Here is a 10,432-nt window from a genome sequence, read left to right on the forward strand (position 1 = left end):
AATTACCTTTTGCCTTCAATTTTGCCGCAGCATCACCATCATCATCACCAACACCACCACCACCACTACCACCAGGTATTGTCGCCTCTCTGGAGGTTGTAATCGTTCGTGTTGTTGTCGTAATTTCTGTTACGGTTGGCATTAATTCAAAGTCATCTTTGAATTGTAACAAGTCATGTGACAATTGTATTGGTTGTTGTTGTTGTTGTTGTTGCTGTGTTGTAGTGGTTATTGTTGTGGTTGTAACACCTGTGGTTGCAGTAGTGACTTGCGTGTGTTGCTGTGAGAAATGCCATTGTTCGTCGGTGAAACTCATATTATCGTCGAATGATTTGCCAGACATCGATTCAATGGTTGGTGATTTGACAACATCTAAGCCACCAATGTCATCGCATGTAATTGCATAATTTTCACTCTCTGAATTATATTCTTGCCTAAGCGAATCATAGCCATTTGACTCATGCTGCTCTTGTTGCTGCTGTTGTTGTTGTTGTTGGCTGCTAATAATATTAACGCTCTCTTCCAGTACATGATCAATTAGCACTGCAGCCTCTTTACGTACGGTGGCGCCGTAATCATCGACAACAGCATCACCAGCTTTTCTGCTTCTGTCTTCATCATCATCATCGTCGTCGTCGTCATCATCACTGTCTTTATCATCGTCAGTATCTTTATCTGCATGAGTATCTCGAATACCATATCCTTCTTTCTTATCGGTATCTTTATCTGCTTTGTCACCAATATCTTCATTAAAATCTATTAATTTTTGTGTTTCATTATCATCGACATCGGCACTAATTTTATGTTCTTGAACGTCATCGCCTGCAAGACAATTGCACATATTGCACATAGAATAGGTATGTATGTTTGTATGTAATGCACCAAAAGTCCAAAACTTTAATCAACATATGTAATTACAGCAACATGTTTGGGGCAACAACCCAAATACATTCATTTCGTTTTTTTTTTTACACATTGTTAGTGAAAAGCGTGCAAATCCATTTTCAATGCAATAATGAGCGTGAAATGGCGTGTATCGTGGAATGATAATGCGATGTGTTTGAATGTGAGGCTTAAGCGGTGACAAGTAGATATTCAAAGGAACAATTAAATATGTAATTTTTACAGATGCTAACAATTACCTTAACAGTATGTTTATATGTACTTATAATTAATTACTTCCGATCATCAAATGAATCGTTGTTCAGTCCTTTGACCAACTAACAAATTTTTGTCTAATCTAATCTAATATATCTAATGAAGTCCGAGAGCCTTTGGTACAGGTAAAAAAAAATAATACGGTTTTTGATCGCCAACGGGCATCGCTGCCCAAAATTAGACAGAGAGGATACAGAGTTTAATATACCAAAAACAAAATTTTCCCATTTTTTATTCAATCATTTTTATCCAAGTAACAAACGCTTCAGCAAACTCTTCAATTATTTTATTCTCCATGACCTCGCGGCTGTTGTTAGTTATTTCCTCTCCTTATTGTCGTTCTTCTGAATATGCAGTTATAGTTGCACCACTATACACAATCCCGACTCTTGCGTCCCCGTTCTCGCACTCTGGCGAATGCAAGCAACCCATGTGCGAAATGCGGTAACCAACTCGTGTGGGGACTTGCGGTGTGGCCACTCTGACTTATTCGGTTTAGGAGCGCACTAAAGTTAGCAGCATCTGTTCAGTTTAGATTCGGCTACAAGCCGTCGACTGTTGTCTTAGAGCAAGCGGCTCACTCTATACTTAACTGAGCATCTTCAAAAACTCTCCCAGCAATGGCTTTTGTAAGGGGTTTCGAACCGGTAAAGTAAAAAACAGATCCAATGGAAAACCTAAGACAGCCTCGGTTGATTTCCCCCCAAAAAACTTTGACGACCCACTACACAAAACAAGAATTTTGCTTTGCTGAAAAGCGCTTGGAATGTCCGGAACCTCCATAAAAAAGATGCCTGCTGGTTTGCTGGGAGAAATACCAGGCTGACATCAACACAGTACAGGAAAACTTGCTACAAGCGACATCTGTTACAGCTGTAATGCTACGGCCGACAAATTTGTAGTTGAGCGGAGCGGAGGCCTCGACGAATTTCCACAATCCGCAAGAAAGCTAAACATATTTGGTGCATCATTCTGATATTTCCGTCTTCATGACAATACCTACGACAACGAAGAGAGACTCAGTGCACGGAATTTGGTACATATTTACATAATACCATTTGGGTGTCCCTTGAACACAGACGAAAAACCAAATTGATAACGGTGTGATAGGCACGACGTAAGTTCGACGTCGAAAAGCTACAGTCACAAACGGCAAGCGAAAACTTTCGCATTCTATTCTGAATCCGGCCTAAACAATACATTTTTCATCGATGGTTGGCCCATTCGATATCTTCGATAGTATCGGGTCTCACCATTCGAAAGTATCAATACTTTTGGTAACAGATGCATAATCGTAAGAGAAAAAGTATGAGATCCTTACTACGGCACTAACTATATTGAATATGGTAAGAGGGAGAGGCACCTTAACAAGTTTTGGCAAATTCTGTTTAATGTTTATTATTTTTTTAGTACCGATCGTTATCTTACAAAAACCATGTATGTAAGTCTAAATTTCAAACTTTATACAAAAATCAAGAAAACGCGACCACGTTTCATTGAAATTTCGAGTTTTTTAATTAGATTTCCTAGAAAAATTTTAATTATGTAACTTTGTGGTGTATTCAATTTTAACATAATAAAGTGTGGGTTTGATGTAGCCACGGCTTATCTTTGATTTTTGGCATATTTTTGTTATTGAAGGTGTTGATCGATTTTTTAACCGACTTCAAAAAGTCTACCGCGTAGAAAAATTAAAATTTTATATCAAACTTATTTAGAGGCCGATTTGGCTGCTATTTACAATATATACTAGTTATATAAGCAGAAACATTTTTGCCAAAAATGGTCTCGTTAGGTGGCGCCAGGGTCGAGATATTTTGAAACCCGTATTTAAGCTTTGATTTGTTTCACATTTCGCATGTTCAGTTGTAACGTAATAATACATAGATTTGCAAAAAATGGAGCCGCTGGTGGCGCTGATGTCAAATCAAAAAGTACGCTCGACATAAAATGCATGTTTTCTTTCTGTTAAAAATTCTTTAAAGAACAATATTAACAAAACTTTCAGGGTTCGTATTTGCACACACATGCGCAGCACATCCTAACATTTTACGCTCACACACGTGTGCTGTGCATATAAAAAATTAAAAACTTGCTCACATCACATGTGTGTGCCGTTTGGTAAAAAGCACGGGCACATGTGTGTACTTTATTTTTATTAATATAAAGCACACGCACATGTGTGTGCTTTGCGTAGAGAAACTTATACACTTCGATTTCTAACTCAAATCTTAAAATAAATTTTTAATATGTTTTCTGTCATATAAAAAACAAACAACATCTCACTTTTTATTGAATTGTCTTTCAAAAAATAACGTTTAATAAACAAATTCTTTTAAAAATATATTATGTGCATGTGCATGGGCTGAAATTTGTACAAAAATCGGCTCACACACATGTGCATGTGCCTAATAACAAACAGCACACACTTTTCTGTGAGCAGAGTTTGTTTTCCACTTATGCACACACACCCACCATGCAAAACATGAGAAATAGGCAACAATCGTCAATGGCAACAAATTGGCGACTCACCGATTTATTACTGTGGTGACAAATCGGCAACATCACTTCGTTCATGTCAATTTTGAATAAAAAAGTTCTCAAAAATTCCGAAACTTATGAATATGGCGTCAATAGTATTGGCCAAAAGCATCTAAATTATGCCCAAGGACAAGATTGAAAAAATAGGAAGTCGCACAGCGAGAAAATGAATTAATTCCGATTGTAAGTTGCAATTTGGTACAAAAAAATAAATGAAGTATTAAAAAGAATAAAATTATTCCAAAAATCGCCTGAAGCGATAAGAAAAGGACTCATTCAGGTAATAAGAAAACGACTCGCCCAGGCGAGTTGCCTTCGGCGGACGTTTTAGAGCGGCCGATAATAGGAAATCGATTCGATGGCAATATTACCGGCAATAAATTTGTTTCCGAGGGCGACACGTTTTCTTATTGCTGGCAACACAAATTGTTTGGTGGGCATGTGTATGAGCAGTGAGTACAAGTTGAATGTGTTTCTGGCGTGTGTGTGAGCAGAGCATGTGTGTGCCCTGCAAACCATTTTTTCAGAGTATTCTGCATTGTAAAGAAATTTTAAAGAATTCGTTAAGATTTAATTAGATTTTGTGCCGAATTTTCTAAAATTAAATAAACTACGCACACTTCCATTCTTTTACGAAATTTCGGAAGAAAATCTGTGAAGCAACGAAAATAATGGTGCTATGTGAAGAATATCTTTCAGAATTTTTCCAGAATTTTCTTTATTTTTCGTACAGAAATTTCTTTACGAGTTCGTGTCAACCACTTCATATAATTTTCTTTGAAAATTCGTAAAAAAATCGTTACAGAAATGAGATAATCCTAACGATTTCCTTAAGATTTCGGGAACTTTGGTTTGGAAATACGAACCCTGAAAACTTTTTCAATGGAACTGTGAGTAACGTAACGCCAGGTAATATCACATATAGTTCAGCTGATTAAACATAAAGCAGAAAGGATTTCTACATTTAAAAACTTGGAAAATTAACCTTAAATATTTCCAATATTACTAGAAAAGCTTCTATACGAATTGTCTTGCCCAATTCGCAGAGTTTTCAAATTTTGTAATCGAAGTCAAAATCCACTTCTATTCTTGTAACGCCACGCCAGCGCGTATTTTTACTTTAAATCGCTACTACCAACAGTTGTATTTTTTTTACTGAATAAGGGGCCATTAAATTGCTATGCAAATCTAGATAAATCTTTTTAAAATTTTGACTTTTTCAATATTTTATTTTTAGCATTTTGTCATAAGACTGTCACTCAACGCTAGTTTGGAAATACCCATATGTTTTTTTTTTGATATGTATGTTACCGTATAACTTTGGACCAACTTTATCGATTTCTATAATTCTTTTTTTTTTTTTAAGGAAAGCCGGTACCTCAGAGGCGGTCCGATACTAATTTGGTCTAGATCCGATCATTGGATCAATCAACGGTACCCTTAAATTTTTATGTGAGAATTGAAGCCGGTTTTGTTTTATGCTTAAAAATTACTTGTTTCCATATAAAGTAGTATGTTAGACTATTCTTTTATATGGGGGAAAATGAGCATCGCATCGAATAATCGGATTAAAAAAAGGAATGATAAATGATTTCCGATAGTACCGCGATAGTGACCACCATTCGTCGATACTGATCACAAATTTAAACTATCGATACCTTGCCGCTCTATTTCTGACGTCCAAAACACCATAATCAGAGCAGAAAAAACGGTGTTTCCACTACAACCATATCACGTTGTTCGCTCTCTTAATTACGAACGGCGAATTACCCTGTTTACACGGCACATTCGTAATTCACTTTGCCTCTCTGGTTCTTGCTCTTTGCTAATGGTTAATGTTTACCGTGTGGTTTATTGTGCATTTCAACGGTGGAGAAAAGATGTATAGTGGTTGAATAGCATAATCAATACAAGTAACGAATCTAGCTTTTTTTCAATCTTTGTGCTGGTGGGGATGTGCGTAAAATTTCTGGTAAAAATTAGAGAAGACAACGATTTTTGCGTGATTTTCGTGGTGACTGGATCTGAATTACTTACAAATGAAGTGATTCGCTCTCAAAATGGCGAATTACGTTATTCGGTTCGTAATTGTGGCGCCAATTACGAATGAGAGAGCAAATTACGAATTGGAGAGCGACACAATTGTCGTGGAAACATCGGTTAAGCGTGTCACTGAAAGTCGTGAACGTGAACTTTTGGTGAAAATGTTGGACCAAAAGGTTTAAATAAAAAAAAAATGGTTTTGAGCGGAACGGAGTTCGCCGGGTCCACTAGTAAGTTTGTACATATTTGGGTACGTAAATAATTTTATGATAGTATGATTGTAGTTTTTATGCTGTACTTTTCATTTTGCTAATAAAAAAGAGTAGATTTATTTTCTTCGTAATTCTTATGTGATTTGTTTTATTTTTTTGTTTGCTGAGTAACTTAAAGTAAATATCTTATTAGTTTATTAAAATTTTTGTTTATTTATAAAATATTATTTGCACACCTTAGTAGTTGTTTACTGCAATATTGACGAAATGGTATAATCTTAATATTGTAAGTTGAAACTAAATATTATTGTTCCGAAAATGATATCTTGAACTTAACTTGAAGATTAATAATCCACCGATTTTGTTAAAATTAGCTCTAATTGTTTTGATTTTTTTATATTTTTTTTTGGTTTTAAACTAAATAAAAATGAATTATGTCTATGCGTGAGAAGTTCAAATAAATTATATAATGCCAATGTCAAAACAGTGCTGTGGGGTGATTATATTTGAGTTGAGAAACTAAGCATGTGGCTAAAAGCGGGTTTTTGTTTGCATACACAAAAGGAAAATAAATTTCCAAAAATTAAATTTCATTAAAGCAAATAAATAGCACGGTTTCGAATTGCATACAGACGATAATTAAATATATTAATTTCTTACACGCTTACCTAAATTTCGGAAAGAGTCTTCATCCAAAACAAATTTTTCTTCTATAGTTTCTGTAAAAGAGAGATATAAAATAAATGTTAGTGGCACCTAAAAGCAAAAATTAAAGACGATGGCCACATAAAGTGTGAGCATGAGAAAATGTTTGCAAAATAATGTACGACCACACAACAAAAAAAAACAAAACTATTTTATGAAAATGAAATTTTTGAAGAACAAAACGAATTTTATGCACTTAAGTATGTAAAAATAATGGAATTTTATGTAAGGCTATGTATGTATGTATGTATTTACGCAAGGCTCGTTGTTAGCAAAATGATTTGACGCTTAAGCGTTAGTTGATTAGTAAGTAGTAATGACGAAAACTGGCATTTGCATTTGTTAGTATGTTTGTTAGACTATTTGTATGCAAAATACATATGCAAACACGTTGACAACACTAGCATTATTTGAGTAATAAATTATTTTTCTTTTTTTATTTAATTTAATTTAATGTGAAACATATTTTACTTACAAATTCTGTTGATCTATAATTATTATTTTTTTATTTTTTCTGTGTTTTTATTTGCTTTATTTTTATTTTTTATTTGCTTTTGTGTTTGTTTTTCTTTGTGAAATGTTGTGGTTTTTTTATTGCTTCTGATTGAATCGATTTAATTGCTTCCTCTGGCAGCCGATTCATCCGATTCCACATACTCGACATCTGTGTGCGCATCACGTGTCTCCACATTGCCTTTTATATGCAATTTTTCAGCCTCCTCATTAAAGCTATTACTGTTCTGCTCATGCACTATAGTGTAACTTTCATTTAACAACTCAATTAATTCGTTGCTATTGCACGCACGCATCTCAGTTGTGTCATTAACCGCACCAGCATCATCGCCATCACTCGGGCACTGCACATCTTCAACATCTGTATTTGGCGGATTGGTGCCCTCGCCGACGTTCGCATCGAGCATAGTCAGTGTGTGTGCCTTGCAGCGCTGCATATGATTTGCGCAAGATTTTCGTTGACTATCGGTTTCGATTGCCACCACAATATTACAATTGCTCACTATATACTCCTTTAAAGTGGTGCTACCCACATCGGCAGTTTGCTTAGCTTCCGCTTCGGAAGTGTCAGACACCTCATCAGCGCTCATGTCCTCTATATCAGTGTTCTTATCAAAACTGTCGGCTTGTTGTTGTCGCTGATGTTGTTGTCCATTAAAATTCAATTTAACATTTGGCGGCAGGCCTTGTTCACTCAAATCCATATCTTCAATGTCCGTGCCACCACCATCTTCCTTGCCCCGTACGGTGACCTCTAAAAGTTTGGTTTTGCCTTTGCTCAAGCTACGCGTTTTCAGTTTCTTGCGTCGATTAATGCCATCTACATAGATTTCTTCAACATCTGTAACCGATTCGGTATTAGCATGCAATTCTAGACGCTTACTTACTTGCGGCTTTAATGTTTCATTTAGCACAGTGATTTCATGTTCAATCAAAGTATCAGCATCCAAACACTCGGCTACTGAGCCATACGCACCCAACTCATCGGCGCATGAGTAGTCTTCATCTTCAGTTTGCACATCGTCGGTCACTGTGCTATATATGCCAAATTGATATTCACGATCCATTGGCATAACATTCTCGATGGTGTCACCGAATTTGTCTTCCTTGAGCACCACCATTTCACGATGTGGCGGTGGCAGCGCTGCCTCGGCCACTGAGTGTGCATCGTGACTAGATTGTGTAACATCATCGTAAAACATATCTTCCACATCGGTTAAATCGGCGCCTTCATCGACGCCAGCGGCGGACAGTATAACAGCCCTCGGTATGGGTTTCTCCTCCTCCTCGCTATCGAAACTGTCTTCCGCAGCTGAATCATCGAGTTTTTCAACATCTGTTAGGACTTCCTCTGCAGGGCCACCGCTCGCCACCGTTAAGAATGCACCCTTATTGGCCGACATAGTTGTGGATTTGCGGCGTTGCTGGCCGCCAGTGCTTATGAATGCCACATCAATTGGCGGCAAGCTGGCATTACTGGCGCTATCGTATATATTGTCGTCCTCCTCATTTTCCGAAGCTGAATCTGAGACAACAATTTGGCATTCCACTTCATCGGCCGACATTTCGAGCAATTCGTCCTCGGACATGCCGCGTGCGCATGCGCCGTCGGCATTTGATAGCGCCGATGCGAGATCACTAATATCGCTCACTACCGACAGGTCTTCATATTCATCGGATTCATCATTTTCTTTTGTGGAACGCTCGCCATCAGCAATGAATACTTTACCCTGTTCACCTGCAGCTGCGTCCAAATCGACACATACCGAGCGTTCACAGTCGTCATTTTCCAATTCGGAATCGGTATTATAGTCTTCACAATCGGTTAGGTAATCGCTTGTGTCATTTAAATTTTGTGCTTGCAAGAAATTTCCAACTTTGTGTTCCACTCGTTCCTTAGCCTCATTATCGACCCTATCTTGTTCGCGTAGACCGTGTTGTAAGAATTCTTGTAGAGATAACTTCAATTCGGGATAAACGTTGCTCTTCTCCTCATCTTCAGAATCGGTGTCATTGTAATCTTCGATATCAGTGGCATCACTATCACGCTGTGTAAGTTTGGGTAGATTCAATGTTGTATTGCTGGGAGATTTCTGATTTGTAAATTTTTTAATATCGCCTTGACTATCGAAATCTTCGACGTCTGTAGCTTCGCCCGCATTACAGTTATAGTCCATATCATTGCTATTAGAATCTTCAGAGGGTGGCGAATCCGCCTGGTCGTCATCGGTAACGGAAATTATTGGAAGCTTTTTGGACATTTTGTTTTCTTTGGATTTTGTGTGTAACTCAATTGTTCTTATTAACAGTTTCAGTTTTTGCTATTTGTGGAAGAGTCAAATTGGTTTTAAATTTTGAGTTATTTCCAATTAGTTATGTAAGTAAAAAAAAGACACATATTGTCCCGTAGTTAGAGACGATTGATAAGCACGTTTGAAGTAAAATTTAACTTGAATTTTAAATTTTTGATATGTAAACATCTTAGCTCTCGGTGTGGGTAAAATTTGCGTTAACATAGCAGAAAATTTGTAACTGATTCTTGTGTAACTCAGCAGAAATTCTATAATTGCTTCTTGTGTGTACAAATGACAATTTCTGGACTTGTGCCGCGCTATTTCAGAACCTTTTCCGGACTAGCTCATAACTATTTCAGGACTATTTCGGTATCATTTCAGGACAATTTAGTGACCATTTCGGAACCTGTTTAGGACCATGTCGGGGCTAGTGCTCGACTATTTGGAGACCATCTTGGGTGTAGTTATGAACCATTTCGAGACTAGTTCTACACTTTTTCGGGACTATCTTAGGATAATTTCATGATCATTTCAGGATTAGGTCGGGTCATTTCGCAACCATTTCGGGACCTGTTTAGGATCATTTCGGGGCTAGTTAACGATTATTTGAGGTCCATATTGGGACTAGCTCTTGACCACTTCGAGACTAGGTCAAGACTATTTTAGAACTACTTGGGGATCGTGTCAGAACCATTTCCGGGCTATCCGGGATCATTTTGGGACTACTTCAGGAGTATTTCGAGACCACTTCGGCATAGTTTTTACCCTAACCTATTCATGTATGTAACTGAATCGCCTAATGCTTTGCCAAGCCGTACGCATATGTTTACACATCAAATTTCATGAGGGTATTCACGCTATTTTTTTTTTTAAATACATGTTTTGTTTTCATTTTTAATGAATGAATAGCAAATTGTGGGTTTTATTCAAATTCGGCTTTGGGCCCATCATAAATTATGACAAAGT

At 37.1% G+C, this 10,432-nt stretch overlaps 3 protein-coding genes across 4 annotated transcripts in view; all 3 read right to left on the reverse strand.

The window, feature by feature from the left end:
• LOC118745981 (platelet binding protein GspB-like) overlaps positions 1–10,432 on the reverse strand; it is a gene marked incomplete at its 5' end in the record, with an annotated part of 30,902 nt that overhangs the window by 16,996 nt on the left and 3,474 nt on the right. The window contains 2 exon segments of one of the 2 annotated variants that reach the window (XM_036479687.1): positions 7–822; positions 6,623–6,673. In XM_036479687.1, the coding sequence (XP_036335580.1) occupies positions 7–822; positions 6,623–6,673 (867 nt within the window). 2 annotated transcript variants of the gene reach the window in all.
• Positions 7,074–10,432, reverse strand: part of LOC118745984 — a 5,384-nt gene continuing 2,025 nt past the window's right edge. The window contains exon 2 of the mRNA XM_036479690.1: positions 7,074–9,493. Coding sequence (XP_036335583.1) covers positions 7,274–9,493 — 2,220 coding nt within the window. The 3' untranslated portion in view covers positions 7,074–7,273. The remainder of the gene's footprint in view (positions 9,494–10,432) is intronic.
• The window catches only part of LOC118745980 (ankyrin-3), a 187,270-nt gene continuing 186,274 nt past the window's right edge, over positions 9,437–10,432 (reverse strand). The window contains exon 18 of the mRNA XM_036479685.1: positions 9,437–9,493. Within this exon, the coding sequence (XP_036335578.1) occupies positions 9,462–9,493 (32 nt within the window). The 3' untranslated portion in view covers positions 9,437–9,461. The remainder of the gene's footprint in view (positions 9,494–10,432) is intronic.

The sequence above is a fragment of the Rhagoletis pomonella genome, unplaced genomic scaffold (assembly GCF_013731165.1).
Source record: "Rhagoletis pomonella isolate Grant_MI unplaced genomic scaffold, Rhpom_1.0 Rhpom_scaffold_00010, whole genome shotgun sequence".
NCBI lineage: Eukaryota > Metazoa > Arthropoda > Insecta > Diptera > Tephritidae > Rhagoletis > Rhagoletis pomonella.